The sequence below is a fragment of the Halyomorpha halys genome, unplaced genomic scaffold (assembly GCF_000696795.3).
Source record: "Halyomorpha halys isolate HHAL.00 unplaced genomic scaffold, Hhal_1.1 Scaffold445.1, whole genome shotgun sequence".
Lineage (NCBI taxonomy): Eukaryota > Metazoa > Arthropoda > Insecta > Hemiptera > Pentatomidae > Halyomorpha > Halyomorpha halys.
The window spans coordinates 189,064-205,588 of record NW_027114133.1 but is presented as its reverse complement, the minus strand read 5'-3'; the positions used below and the strand labels follow the sequence as shown (position 1 = coordinate 205,588).

Below are 16,525 nucleotides of genomic sequence, written 5' to 3'. Positions count from 1 at the left end.
AGAGAGAGAGAGAGAGAGAGAGAGAGAGCTCATAGGTTTTTCTTTAGCTTTAATTGAAGATATGGACTTCGATTCCATAAACTCCAGTGGTTTATTTTATGAAATAAATACTGTCACATATTGTTTGTATTTTTCTATCTGTAACATTTGCCTCTTAATTAAGGTACCTAACATTATATTTATAGAATATAATTAATAGTTTGATACGTGAATAAGAGTCAACCTGCATCAATTAGGGTAAAAGAGTAGTGTGAACAGAAGCCCTAGTATAACGTTTGGTAAGAAGAAGAAATTATGCCACTTTTTTGATTTGTCTAAAAATCACTTAGGAACTAACTTCTACCAAAAGTTTTCCTATTGCTATTCGACAACGCACTGGTTAAACTATATTAATAATGATAAAAATTGTTGTTTAGTAAATATTGTATTGTTAATATTTACGATATTTATTCAATAAAATATGTAGTAAAATAATTGATATAAATAAATTATTTTATTTATCTCTATCAATTATGTTGAAGATAAAAGTGAATTATTATTTATAAATGAATAAATGTTTGTGAATTGCAAGGAAATGGTCTGAGCTGTATTCAGGATGTACGATTATGAAATAATTTTAACTATTTTTTTTGTTTATAATACTTATTATTTATTGATAGATATTCCAATCTGCCACACAGTGTTTTAACTATTAACTACTAATTTTGAAACTATCTTTTTAATTCTCTTACTTGACTATCTGCTTTAAAATATTGATTAAAAATAAATAAACATTTCTAATGTATTTATAATTTCTAATATGCTTAAAATGTAAAATATTTATTCATTTTTTATGGAGAACTAATATATTTAATGTTCTTGTAATTATAGAGAAGCGTATTTATAAGCTATTAATATTCAAGAACTTTAATAAATATATGTATCGAAATATTCGTTGACTGAAAATATTATAATACATCTATTACACGCCACTATGAATCACTATCTTAAGGGGAAAAAAACAATGGATCTTCATTGGGAAAATTAAAATCTCTCTCTATGCTGTCCAGTTGATCATTCGTCATTTCCGTGATTAAAATAGAAATCATACATATTACAAATATTTTTCATATCATGAAGGTACTTATATGAGAAATATCTTGTAACAGCTAAATATTTATTTTCCTTATGTACTTGTTTTTTTAAAATAAAACTCAATGACTATATGAAGGGAAAATTATAGGTTGTTGGCAGCCTACCAAGAGACAACAAGCTTTCAAGAATAGAGAATAACGATTCCTGAAATCCATTATTAAAAATTCATGAATGACTTAATGCATTTTTCCCTTATTTATTCCATCTTCCATCTTGGAATGGTAATTCCCACATATTATTGAATACTGGCTCCTGATGACTTGGAAGATATCTTGTCAAGTTCCCTGTTCTTGCTCCCAGGTGAATTTCTTGAGTCCATTAATATTATTTACAACTTCTGCTCTCGCTGTCTCCTGAGATCAATGGGCCGCCTTGTCACGTGTCATTTTTAATGTGGCAAACTTATTGTTCCGCCTGTACAAATTCAATTTCGTAGCTACCAAATTTGGTTCTTTTCGCATTTTTATTTTATTTTAAATTGTTTTTTAACTGATCTTAATGAATAAAATAAAACTATACATCGAAACCCTTGGCACGTTTATGTCATGATATAAAATAAAACGAGAATGATATAAATTTTCGACAATGTAACATCGAAAAAATAAAGAAAAATCGAAATGAATTTAGTTAAGACGTCAAAACATACATATATATTTCAAATTTTCACTAGGTTCAAAAGGGAACATTAATTATTTTTGTTATTTTTCATCAGAAGAAATTACTTTGTTTCGACATATTTACTTTGCCCCAACAACTGTAAAAGGTTTCGGGCTCTATGTCTATTATCCAGTTCATTGTTCTTAAATTATTATAGGAAATATTTCAAGAAAGATCAAAACCAATTTTAATATTTAAAGTCCACATCGCCCAAGGTTCTGTGCGCTTCAATACAATTTCCATTGGGTCCCGAGTTCGAATCCAAAGACTATATATATCTATAGGAGGATCAAGGATTTTCTAATCCTGGACGACCTCCTATTTTTAGTAGTAAAATTAAAGATTTAATTTCGTTTCAAGAAATTGCTTACTTGATCGGATAGCCAAACTTTAGATGTTTCTCACGTGTCAAAGACATCAAGATCAACACATCTACTAAGGGACATTATAAAAATTTTGTCAATTATTTGACCCAAAAAAACATTAAAACAAGAGAAGGCATACAGAGTGATTTTAAGGGACCTTCACTCAACTACTCCCACAGACGCTATCAAATCAGGCCTAGAAGAAATTGGCCACAATGTGAGAAATATATCGTTCGTTCTTCACCCAACAGAAAAATACCCACTGCCTTTATTTTTTGTTGATTTAGAGTCTGTCCGAAATAATACTGAAATATGTCAGGTTACAAGGCTGGTTTACAGTTAAATTTGAGAAGCCAGGACAAAAACCTATTAGTGTCCAGTACACCAGGTGTTCAAATATCGGACATAAAGTGGCCTATTACCATCACTAGGCTAAGTGCGTTAAGATGTGCTGACCCTCACGCAACTAAAACCTATTAGAAACCTCGGAATGAACCGGCAAAACGCGCTCTCTGTCAAAAAGACCACCCAGGAAGCTACAGAGACTGTGTTGAATCTACTCAAATTTTCACAAGGTGAGACCACACTTCATGGCATCAAAAAAGCTCGGAACTATCTCGTACCTTGTCGCGTGAAACTCAAACTTTGAAAATTTTCCCAAAGTTGAAGACAGTTCATGTCACCGAATCGCAGCCGTCTGCTTCAAAAACTCAAGATCGATCTCAAGACTCGACCCGGACTTACTACGATGTGACATTCAAGAAAAGCCAGCCTCGGCGTCAGGCGCCTAAGACTTCTCAACCGGAGTCCCTGGCCTCTCATCCTCAGCCTCAACCTCCATGTCATCAAAATCCTCCCCATCACCTACCCTTACTGGTAAAATTGTCACTCCCAGTTCCATCTCGTCCAGCTGCTCTAACCAACTCCCGTTCCAACTACCATTGAAAACCGAAACAGCTTCTCATACTCCAGCTCCGCATATATCACGACTAGCCCAGCCAGCCCTCACTCAGTACTTTTAGTCACACAAACTATCCATCCCAATCTCCTTATCCGTATCCTCATTACCAATATCAAATAGATATAACATCTATCCTCACATCCTTCCTGAAAGATTTTCAAGATACCATCAAACCCAATTAACCTTCTCACAAGAATCCTATCCGAAATCCCGCTTAATTTTCCACGATGAGGACAAAACCCCTAGCTGCTGTCCTGTTGTGGAATGGTAATGCTACAAAATCACCGTGACGAATTACTTTAATGTCTGGATGATGTGCTTATCTCTGAACAGGTAATCAACGTTGGACTATTGGGTAAACCAGCTAGGATTACTGTATTAAAGAAGCTCAGCTTACTGCGTCGACTATTGTACCTCAATTACATATAAGTGACCTAATTGATTTCCACTCATTTTAAATACGAAGCAATACTCTTCATAGAATTGCTAACGGTGAAATGAGTAGTGGAGACAGTATGAGCGGAAAAATATACTATTTATTTATATAGTTTATTTCTTTTCCTAAAGTATAGCAATCATTCCTTCAAAGATAATAAATATTCACCACTTTCCTATTATGCATATTTCGAATCATTGATGATGTAACGCCACAAATTACGAGAAACTTTAAAAAATATTTATAAGTTTGATAAAAATCGAACACAATAACTGTATTATTGTATAGTTGAAACTATATTAATTATATTCTATATAATTAAGGGAGTATGGAAAAAAGGGGTATAAAAATTATTGTTTTCTATTTAAAATTATTTATTATCATATAGATACAGTCTTAAAAATTACATAACTAATGAGGTATAGTCGGTTTTCTATTTCTGAGAGCTTTTAATGGCTGGAGTTTGATCTCTGAAAAGAAAGGAACATAATTTATTAGTATTTTATTAAGTAAACACTACACAAACATGTGATGCTTATTTATTAAAAAAATACATTTATATGGTATCAGTTACTCTTTTTTAATCGATTATTATAACATAATTATTGAAAGTATTATATTAATTTTAAATTGCTAAAATGCTACTTACGGTGTCAGAAGTGAGTTTGAAAGTGCACAGCAATACCTTCCACCACCACAGCAGTAGCGAGTATTGGGGCAGCATGTGGTTGTAGAACAGCAGTGGTAGCCATCATTACAATAAGTTGTTGTGCTGCACCATTGGACTGAGAAAATATTTTAAAGTAAATTATCACTATATATTTAGTAAATGAAATTGTTATCGTGTTTAGCGTGGGTAATGTCCCTTCATTACTCCACTAAAGTAAGATGGTTTTGTTTAAATATTTGGTATTTGATAATATATTTGCTAATTTTTCAGTTGTTTGCATAATTATAGGTGTTGATTAAAAGTATTCATATCATTTTAATGTTTAAATTGAGGTACTTATTGCAACCTTAGAAAAAGATTAGAGGTGATAAATTCATATTCAGTCCTACTTTGTAAAAAAAAAAGTTTTCATTACGAAGTATTTTTTTTTTTTACTGTACTTAGAAAATTGTGAGATCAATAGTGTTATTTTTTACAAAATAAAAGTTTTAAAATAAGAACGTAATAATCAAAAGGTCTATTTAGTGTTCTGTTGTTGGTAAAACAAAGCTTTCTACTTACCACCGACTCCATTTTCCTCCTTCTCTGCTGCAAGGACTACTGCTGCAAGGCAGAGGACAGCGGCTACGATGATTGATCGGACCATGGTTGCTTCGGTTTGGTCTTCCTCGCATTTGGTTACCTTTTATAGTTGCTTAGATGTGATACTTGAGACCTTATCTTGAATCACACCTTTTTTCGTGGAAGAACAGGAAAAAGGAATACGCAGAACAGTAATATTGGCCAATCTACTTTTAGTTAACAGGAAACAAAAATACGAGCTATCCTTGTTATCTAATCTATTTGAATTTGGCAAAGCGAACGGTCAGGTGTTGCACTTAAATCTTGAAGTGCTTTGTCGGCAATTTCTCAATTTATGGTCAACACGAATTATATAGTAATTAGCTATAAATCATTGTAAGTTTTCTTTATGTTGAATTTATGAGCTGCAACCTAAAATTGTAATTATTCATATCTGTATTCTAGACTATAGCTTCCCATCCAGTTTTTCTCGTGAGTGTTCTATAGCACATATTCTTGTAAGCACTTGCTGTTGTAACAGTGTTTTGTTTACTTTTACGGATGTTTAAGTGTTAACTGAATGAATTCAACCTATTAATGTACAATAAACACGCCTTAAAATTCACACATTCTAGTTGTATTATGTTCAAAAGTTTTCTGAGTGAAGATTTGTCCCAAGTTAGGATTAGAGGTGGTCGAATTCGGGCTTGTTGGCCAAGAAACTCTTTTTGGTTGGAAACCATTTTTTATGACAGGTTTCTATATATATAATTTAAATGTTAAATTTTTTTTTATTGATCGGCCCTAGGCGTTTCCTTTTCTGAACTCAACCTCTATGCATCCATTAAATGTTGTATTTTCATTATTCATTCAGATCTGTTTATTGTTGATATGTCTTATTAGCTTTTCTTCACCTACCCTTGATTCATTTTTAAGTATAAACCCTAATAAATACAATTGTATCCTTAAAGTATTATCTTTTATTGTTTACGACACTTTTTCTTGGGTTCTAAGTATTCCACAAGCATTAGTTTATTTTAAAAGTGCAGCTTCTTTTAAAAGCTAGTTAGGGCACATCTGTGGTAGGAACATTTGATTGAGTATTTTTATGACATTTGAGGGTTTTCGGCTTTTATTTGGAAGAAAAACTGAGGAAATACCAGGAATTGGTGATAGAATTAAAAGAAATATATAAATTGGAATATGTGACCACTACTGCATTCATAATATCAACGAATGGTCTTATACCAAAATCAAGAGAGGCAGGCATGGATGGTTTAGGGGTGACTAAAGACATGCTAAGAGAGGCTCTACAGTCAGTTCTCTTAGACACAGCACGGATAGTGCGAACATTTTTAAATATTTGAATCAAAGGAAAAATAAATAAAAATATGAAGGTGGTTGGATTTCTAGGTCCCACCTCCGATACGCAACCCGCAATAGCGAGAAATACAGACCATAATAATAATAATAACCACACAGTTGGTTACTCAAAGTATTGGGAATCAATAAGGTCCAAACTAAAGTAAGTAAACTATTCACAAATTTGATGGCATGCTGGATGACTAAGTTGAAAATAGGAGTGACCCCTGGTATTAACTAAATAAAAATTATGAAGGCTATATACCAAGGAGATTGCCTTTGCCCATTTTGGTTTTGTATTGCGCTGTTCCCATTAAGTTGAATATTGTGGAGGAACAGGGTGGGCTACGAACTCAATTCCAAGGACGAAGCAACCACTGTCAGCCACAACTGGAACATGGATGATCTTACGATATCTGAAAAAAGACCAACAATTACAAAGTATGAGTGAAATAGTGTCATCCTATACCAAGGATATAAGCACGTCATTTGGAATAAATGCGCGGTACTCCATGTGAACAAGGGAAAGGCGTTCAATGCTGAGGACCTGCTGATAAATTAAGATGAGCGTATCAGCGGACTAGGAGCCAAAGAACAATATAAATATTTAGGTATACAGCAGCACCTCAAGATAGCTCGAAAGCATGTGAAACAAGAGCTCATAACAATATTGAAAATGAGACTACGAAAAGTATTGAAGACTCAACCATCTGGAAAACAGAAAATCAAGGCCATCAATACTTGGGTCATACCACCGCTAAGCTACAGCTTTGGTATATTACAGTGGTCATATAACAGCATACATGAAATAGATCGTCTTGTGAAAACGACACTCACGCAAAACCGGATCCATCATCCCATATCATCCAAATCTTCCATCATCCAGACTTCATTTATTCAGGAAAGAAGGAGAACGAGAACTCATAAATATTAAAGAAGCGTGCCGCAAGCAGGAATTATCCCTACCTCAATATTTCCATTCAAAAACCACTAGTGTTTATCAGGCAATCGTTACAATGAATAATGGTCCGACTGCACTGAACCTGAGCAAAGCGGATGAACTGAATATAAGTTCGGGAATAGAACGACTAACGGAGTGGAAAAGCAAGTCTCTGCATGGGATATTCTATAACCAACTGAACAAAGTCTCCATAGATAAAGAAAGATCAATTGAATGGTTGAAAGCTGGAAGGCTATACTCCGAGACAGAGGGATTTGTGGTTGCTATTCAGGATCAAGTGATCGCCACCAGATCATATAGGAAGCATGTGCTAAAAGACGCAACAGCACCGGATAAGTGTTGATTATGTTCGAAGGTGGTGGAATCAATCCAACATATCACGGGTGGATGTGGGGTGCTGTCTGGTACTGAATATTTACAGAGGCACAACAATGTGGCCAAAATTTTGCATCAGGCCCTGGCGATAAAGTACAAGTTAATTGATGATAAGAGCCCATACTACAAGTACCACCCAGATAGACTCCTCCAAAAAGGTCCTCTCAAGATCTATTTGGATGAATCTATAATTACGTACCATGCAGTACGCCATAATAAACCAGATATCCTCCTTATAGATCTAAGGAAAAAAAAGTGGAACTTATTGATGTCGTAATCCCAAAGGATAATAATATAAGCTCTACTGTGGGAGAAAAACCAAGGAAATGTCAGAAATTGGTTATTGAATTGAAGGAACTGTGTAAGTTGAAGGGAGTTACCACTACTCCAATCATTATATCCACCACTGGTTTCCTACCAAAATCCACTGTGGCAAGCGTGAATTGTTTCGGAGTGCTTATTGATGTGCTAAGAAAGGCTCAACTATGGGTTATATTAGACACTCCACGTATAGTGCGACAATTATTAAATATTTGAAAAAAAAAAATGACTAAAATAAAAAAAAAAAATGAAGGTGGTTGGATTTCTAGGCCCCCTCCTCAGATACTCAACCCCCAATAGCGAGAAAAAAGGAAAAAAATAATAATAATTTATTTATGGGGCAACCCCCCTACAAATTAACTCTACATGTAGCCTGTGAAATACATATAGATAATCAATTGTAGTAATTTTACAAAAATGATGAATTAAAGATCGTTTATATAAACTAATAACAAACAATATACCCAAGCTGGACTATCTACATTCGTTAGAATAAAATAGTAAAACAAAAAAAGTCTTTTCATATTTAATAATATTAAAAAAGAAAAGAAAACAAAAACTATACCTCTTATTGGGACAATAGGTGTCCAGCTCTAAGCAAAAGGTTTTGCGTTACATATATAAAAAAACCATTTTAAGATCCAATCCTGAGGGTACAGTCAGAAATTCATACAACTGATTTAAAAGTAGTTTCGGGTCAAACATTCCGAAGCTCTCCAATATTTTTGATCATAACAAAAAAAATACAAAACTGACACTAAATAAACATTACGCCGACATTTTTTTTTTTTTTTCTGACCTCCTAGAAAAGATAAATGAATATATACAAAATGAAGAAAGGAATGTATATAAGTTGGCAAATTAATACATCTTGTTTTGCCAGTGTGGCATTATAAGATAGGCTGCCGGGTCCGCTGGAGGCGGTGTCATCGATGATGCCATGTGTTGTCTTGAGCTTACTACTTTTTTTACGCCGACATTATAAATAGACTCAAAATATAAACATAAAAATCAGAAGTAATAAACGGGTTTGGAAAAAATCACTAATTTTAATGTAAAATACAAAGCAAGACTTTAAAAAAACAGAGAGGTAACCAAACATCACATTGGACATGAGATAAGGTCCAAAGAGGTAGCAAGAAATATAGAGTAATGGTTGTACTAAGGAGAAGTGAAGATTGCACAAATAAGTAATGGTAGAAAAGTGAAAATAGTGTAAAGATGTGACATGATTTCCTATATGAAATTCAAATTATTAAAAATTATGAGGTGAATATAATTTTATGAATTATAATACATATGGATGAAGATTGTTATTATGGTGGATTATTATTGTTGTAGGTTTAAAGTACCTGAATATGGGACAGTGGTCCCGAAACTTTGTACTAAATATGTGATAATTTAATATAAATTATATTCAATTTGATGTTTATTAACCTCAACAAGTTTTTATGAATTGACTTGCCAGACTTCCTAAAGAGAAAATCCAGAATAGAAGAAGTTATGGAAATGAGGGAAAACCATATGAAAAGATTAGAAGTTGGATACCAGTTGAAACTACATGAAAAAGTGTTCCATCATGATAAATTTAGTAAGTGCATTTTTAAACTATCTGTCTCTTTGGCACAGAATAAATCAAAACTATATTTCTTAAAACAAAGTAAATTACAAGGATAAATACCTCTATACATTTTCTACAAAATCCAACAATTAGATAATCTATTTTGCCACCAATTTTTGATCGTAACAAAAAACATGCAAAACACAGTAAACTACAAAACTGACACGAAACTCTTAAATACACATTACGCCTACATTATAAATAGACTCAAAATATAAACATAAAAATCAGAAGAAATAAATGGGTTTAGAAAAAAATCACTAAGTTTAATGTAAAATACAAAGCAAGACTTTAAAAGAACAGGGAGGTAACCAAACATCACATTGGGCATGAGATAAGGTCCAAAGAGGTAGCAAGAAATATAGAGTAATGGTTGTACGAAGGAGAAGTGAAGAATGCACAAATAAGTAATGGTAGAAAAGTGAGAATAGTGTAAAGATGTGATATGATTTCCTATATGAAATTAAAATTATGAAAACTTATGAGGTGAATATAATTGTATGAATTACAATACATATGGATGAAGATTCTTACTATGGTAGATTATTATTGTTGTAGATTTAAAGTACATGAATATGGGACAGTGGTCCCGAAACGTTGTACTATAATATGATAATTTAATATAAATTACATTCAATTGGAAGTTCATTAACCTCAACAGTTTTTTATGAATTGACTTACCAGACTTCCTAAAGAGAAAATCCAGAAATTACTCAAATAAAATACAATATGTAAAAATTGGAGAAAAAAGAATATAAGGTTATTTATTCGGTGCCTAATTAACATGTTTACGTTAGGGTAATACGTACGCCACTGTTGGCAATTAACTATATTTTATTTTATAATTTTTTTTATTTTCATATATGAAGGAATTTATTTAATAGTGGAGACGATTTTATTTTAGGGATGAATATTGTGCTTAATAGTTTTATGACTCATCTAATAAAAAGTTCAATCATCGGAAAAATCATACACTATAACTATATGAATTAAAAATCAATTATTATTACTAAAGTAGTTATAAGTTATTATTATTCATTTTGCATATACATGTATGTATGTATAAAAACAGTGTTAAAAAAATACAACAAAAAAACAGTATTTACTATTTTCAATCATTTATTAACAATTAGATACATCTTTAAAAATCAAATAACTCATGAGGTATAGTCAGTTTTCTATTTCTGAGAGCTTTTAATGGCAGGAGTTTGATCTCTGAAAAAAAAATGATTTGTTAGTGCAACTTTGATAGATAACATATGATGCTTATTTATTAAGAAATGCATTTACTGGGTATCAGTTAATCATATTTAATAGATTATTATAACATGGTTGGAATATATAAGTATCATATTCATTTTTTAATTGCTAAAATGTTACTTACGGCGTCAAAAGTGAGTTTTTAATTGCACAGCAATACCTTCCACCACCACAGCAGTAGCGAGTATTGGGGCAGCATGTGGTTGTAGAACAGCAGTGGTAGCCAGTATTGCAATAAGTTGTTCTGCTGCACCATTGGACTGTAAAAATATTTTAAAGTAAATAACTAATATATATTTAGCAAATAAAATTATTGTTATCATGATCAGTGGAGGTAATGTCTCTTTATTACTCCACTAAAGTATAATGGTTTTGTATAAACTTTTTATATTTAAAATTTTATTTGTGTTATTCCTTTTACCTCTGGGTAACAAAATAATATTCAGTTTTAATTCATTTAAAAAAATAAACACATCAATAGTAATATTATTCACAAAAAAAAAGTTTTAAAATGATAATATAATATTCAAAATATCTATCTAATGTTCATTTGTTGTGAGAACATTCTACTTACTACCGACTCCATTTTCCTCCTTTTCTGCTGCAAGGACTACTGCTGCAAGGCAGAGGACAGCGGCTACGATGATTGATCGGACCATAGTTGCTTCAGTTTGGTCTTCCTCGCATTTATTTTCCTTTTATAGTGGTTTCGAAGAGGTACTTGAGAGCTTATCTTGAATCACACCCTTTTTCGTGGAAGGACAGAAAAAGGAAATACGCCGAATAATAATATTGTTCAATCTACTTTTATTTAATAGAGAATAATACAAGTTTTCTTGAATATCTTATCTACTAAAACCATCGTTAAAGTATTACAATTAAATCTTGAAGTGGTTTCCCGGCAAGTGCTCAATTTATGGTCAACTCCAAACATGCAGTAATTAGGTATAATTAAGTTTTCATTGTGATGAATTTATGTGTTTCGACCTAAAATTGTAACTATTCTTATCTGTATTCTAGCTCAGTGGTTCCCAACTGGTGGTCCCCAAGCACTTTCAACATATATTTTTTGAAGACTTATAGTTAAAATGTTCAATTTTTTTAAATTTTTAAATGTGTGATTAAAGGATTAAACCGGTAAATGCATATATAAGGAGATTTATTTAATTGTGGGAACAATTTAATTTAGAGTTTTCTTTGGTGCTTCCTATTACTCGATTGAGCACCTCACTAATGTATTGAATACTGTTTTTTTAAAAATAATAAAATGGAGAGAGAAAATACAGTACATTAATATAATGTTTTAATTATCAATAATAAATAAATTATATAAAAAAAAGATTATCATGTAATAAATGGATTTTTCTAAATTTTCTAAAAAAAATACTAAAGGAATCAAAAATTAATATATTAATAACTCGGAAATTGGATTATCTGAATATTGTTGAATAAAAACAACAATTTATGAAATTACTAGGTTAACAGTAGAAGAAACCGGGCACTAGGGATTAGTGGACATTTAGCTTCTGAATTCTGCCACGAATTATTAGGATGCTGAGGTTTGCATGTTTTTAAAAGCAAGAACGCCACTTTCCATCATCGACGAACATCCAGAATAAGGTGCAGTCTGACCAAGAAGATTGGACTAGAGTGGTGTACAGGAGGAGGCACACTCTAGTCCAATCAAATAAAAAAGGACATTATGTTTATTATGTTTACATATCCTTATTATTGTATTATGTATTGGTTTTGTTTGAAATAATAAAATTAATAGAAGGGTAAGAAGCATGTTAGTAATGCAATGGTATAATTCAGACATGTCGAGTATCTATCCATTGATAAAACTTCAATAACATTTCTCGAGTAGAAGATCTCCAGGACATTTTATTTTCAGACTTCTAGAAGGATTATCAGATAATGTAGGTGAAGTCAGAAATTAGTGGGTGTGGGTGGTTTGAATGTTATTAATAGAAGGATTGGTATCTGGTTCTAGCTAAATCGGAAAAATATGTGATATTGAAGTCCTGATGGATAATTTGATTTGTTACAAAGTAAGGAGCCTTAAGGATTTTGGATTGTATGGATTGGATATGAAATGAATACCATGGTTTAGTGGAGCCCCCAAAGCTCAGCTCTGTATGTCCAGACTGGCCTCATTATAGTCATATAAATGAGCCTTTTTTATTCTTAATTTTCTCTTTAGGAAGTTGATTATATTATTTTTTTAATTGATGAGTTGGAGAAAACTTCCAATTAGAATATAAACTATTTATATTTTGTGCTTGTATAACGTTTTGGGTTATTATCCCGATTGATGTACTATTGTATCCTCATATTTGTCTTTTTTAATTAGTTGTAGGTTTTTTCAATATATGTTGCAATAATCTGAATTGACAAGGATTTTCCTTTGTTTTCAGTCTTTTACGACGATTTCTATTTAGTCGTTTGTCCAGATGAAGCCCTGTGTTTGACAAGGAAAGTGGAGTATTATTAAGAGTTCAGTAATGTAGGAAGTCATAGGTTAACGACAAAACGTTAAGATGATTTGATGGTATTTATTGGAATTTATTTTAATCCTCCTGTTTGCTACCATTTCTCAATGGTGGTGATGTAGGATTAGAGGGTTTGGGATACTATGGAAGGGTCAATATTCACTTATGAAAGACATGGCATCGGCATTGCTGGTGAGGACATTGTTTGAATGGGGTGGGATATCAGCTGTATAAACTTTATAAAGGATAGGACCAAGAATACTACCATGAGGTACACCAGTAGACTGAGGAAAAAGGGATGGATCAGCACTGTTGTGATTGACTTGAAATAATCTGTTAGGGAGTCAGGAATGGTTGATGAGAATGTATGTAGGGTGTAGGAATTTACGAATGTTGTATAGTAGCCCCATGTGCCAGACTCGATTAAAAGCGTGTTTTACATAAAGACAGCCCCGAAAAGCATATTTCGAGCTTTAAAGCAGACGAGGCAACATCAACCACACGAAGACATTGCTGGATAGTGGAGTGGAATATTCGGGATGCAAACTGGTGGTCTGGTATTATGTTATGGGAATCTAAGATGGAGTAAAGGCGTTTCAAGATGAGTTTCTCCCGAATTTTGCTCATGTAGGTAAAATAGAGATAGGATGATAAGGGGTCGTGTATCCTGGCGGCTTTAGGGGTCTGAGACTGTTATGTGTATGGTAAAATATGTCAAGGAACAAAAAAATAAACACTTAAAATTCTTGATTTAGTTTAATACAACAAAACAATTTGGATTATTATAAAAAAGTAAAATTAACATTATTGCTAAGGTCACAAAACAGAATAAACTGAAAAAAAGTATTTCATGTTAATAATTAATAGATTTCTCTTACAGGCCATAGATGGGAAGAAACTTTAACATAGTAAATCGAGTAATATTTATAAAACGCCTGAAATTATAAAACGGCATGAAACCTTCCACTCCCGCCCTCCTTGGTAGCCTTACTTATCTGACTTTTTAAACCGACAATTATAGCGAGTAGGTTGGTCGATGTAAGACATGTCACAATCTCACAAGAGGAGATCATAACAAAAAAAGGCAATTCTTCCCCGCCGGAACCAACCCGCTAAGACCCCAAGGAGCGACGGTCCTATATATTTGTAATATTACCTTAAAATGGGAAGAGGATAGTTAAATCCAGCAATATTTAAAAAGCGCCTGAAATTGAAAAATGGTGGAAAAACTGTATGTAATGGTAGGTCCTATCAAAATTGTGTATTCCATCTTGTGTCATAAAAGCAGATAATGCTAATTTCCATTGTGTAGAGGTGATAATATATTAGCTATCCAGGTAGCGTATTATTGGGAGTTATACTCACATTGTGCTTGTATTCACACTATTGTTTTTGTTTTTTTTCGGCCAACTCCCATTGGAGTCCTATACTGCCTAACCATGGTTGGGTCAAAGTTCTTCATTTTGTGGGACCGCCACTCAATGAAAAAAGTCATTGTTTTATCATTGTTCCAATATATTCCAAGTTTTTTTTTTCACAGTTTATAAGCTGCATGTACCATAATTTTATAGATGAAAGTAATTTATTGTAACAGGTTACATGCAGATCCACGAGGAACCCTCTTACTAAACATTGTCTAATATTCGAGTCAGCCGAACAAAGAAAAAAGGTGTCATATCTGACGGAAATATTGATGGATAAGGACGTCGAAGTGTGATAGTACCTTTTCAATTTTGATGAAATTACCTTGATGTCAGAATTTGTCAAATGCATGAACGACAAATAGCATAGCATCCAGTCTCTGTTCTGGCACTGTCGATATGAGTTTTGCTTTGTTAAGTTTTAATGGAATTCTGGAGTTTTTTCGTCACTGATTATTTTAATGCTGTATTATTATAATTCTTTATATTACTTTACAAACCTGTTACACTTTCAAAATTCATTCAAACTTCTCCACTACAATTACCTAACTTATATTCATTCAAAACTTCATAAAGATTGAATTCGTAATAATTTAAAAGCTACAAAATTACAATTTTAGGATATACTAGATTATTAATTTCACGGCATTCTTGCTAACTCATAGTGCCTGGTATCATATTCTACTGATTCTGAAGTTGATATAATGGTAAATTTCCCAATTCTGCTTTATCTCACAAACAGTTGCAGGTAGTTAATAGTTTGTTCACCAAATGCGTCAAATAAAGCACACCTTTTAAGAAAATTTAAATATAAGCATCTAATAGTTCTGTTTCAAATACAAAAAGTGTTTATTGTCCATAGAGACCTATTTATCTTGTATTTTCCATTTATCATGGATATATAAGATTTCCATTATATATAAAATTTAGATGAATATTACGTACATAAATATCACATAAGGTAATTCCGGGTATAATAAGGGTTAAAAGGGCAAGTACGGACTAAAATCTTTCTTTAGGAAAGCAATTGATAATTAATTTTGAATATAGATAATCGAGACTTATTCATAAAATCAGTCATATCTTCACTAAAAACATTGAAATAGCTAATTAGTTTCTAAAGTAAAAAATAATTCGATATTTATGATATAGACGTAAGTAAGCACTGATACCAAAAAAATCCAGTAAGATGGTAAATATCTTCAATCTTCTTATGTTTAAATTAAATGATTCTGCGGAAAAGATTATGAAATTTGTTCTCTTCAAGTTTCAGCTAGCGATATTATTTTTAATTGTCAATATTTCACTAAGTTATTAATTGATATTTCTGGCAAAAGTTGAGAGGGAAAACATGATAAAACGTTACAAAGGTTAGATAAATAATTTAAGTAAAACTTTTTTTGTAAAATCAGAGCTTTAAGAAACTATTAATAATACTTTTTCCTAGATCATTTTTAGTAAATTGAACTTATTAGTTTATAAATAACTTACGCCCCCCCTCCCGTCTTATGCTTAGTACTGAATACGTAAAGTACGTCTATGTAGAACTAATTTAGAAAAGTGAGGAAAATAGCTTTAACATTGATACATTATGTGGAAATTTACTTTGTCTAAAAATTTACTTGTAAAATTGACTTTAGAAGTAGTCCTAGTCATTTTTGACATACGGGGAGGGGGATCTAGTGGTGGCCAACCTATTCTATTGTGGGATTATGTCGAACCGGCGCAGTTCTCAGATTGCTAAATCATGTGCAAGAACCACCTTAGCTATGGACTAGAATTAGATTAGAAGCGGTTTGCCATGCAGGAAAGTAAATATCCAACATTTTCAACCATTTCAGGGAAGGAAAGTACTTACTATCTTACTACTAAATAGTAATCCTCGTTTTCCTATACAGCTCAGTGCTGTGAGGTAGTAAAATATATTT

General features: G+C 32.3%; 2 protein-coding genes across 3 annotated transcripts in view; one reads left to right on the top strand and one right to left on the bottom strand.

The window, feature by feature from the left end:
• Positions 1-16,525, top strand: part of LOC106682819 (lachesin) — a 522,354-nt gene that overhangs the window by 341,044 nt on the left and 164,785 nt on the right. The gene's annotated exons all lie outside the window — the stretch shown is intronic.
• On the bottom strand, positions 10,526-11,409 carry LOC106682823 (uncharacterized). The gene is made up of 3 exons (XM_014423890.2): positions 11,259-11,409; positions 10,809-10,944; positions 10,526-10,639 (listed from the first exon to the last, which is right to left on the bottom strand). The coding sequence occupies exons 1-3, from the start codon at positions 11,341-11,343 to the stop codon at positions 10,603-10,605; spliced, it is 258 nt and encodes an 85-aa protein (XP_014279376.1). The 5' UTR covers positions 11,344-11,409; the 3' UTR covers positions 10,526-10,602.

Bases quoted from the DNA above. Each gene is read 5' to 3' on its own strand.
- LOC106682823 (XM_014423890.2), bottom strand. From the start codon at position 11,343: ATGGTCCGATCAATCATCGTAGCCGCTGTCCTCTGCCTTGCAGCAGTA. The intron at 10,945-11,258 runs GTAAGTAGAATG...ATATTTTTACAG, and splicing joins GGAGGAAAATGGAGTCGGTA to TCCAATGGTGCAGCAGAACA. The intron at 10,640-10,808 runs GTAAGTAACATT...TTTTTTTTTCAG, and splicing joins AAAAACTCACTTTTGACGCC to AGATCAAACTCCTGCCATTA.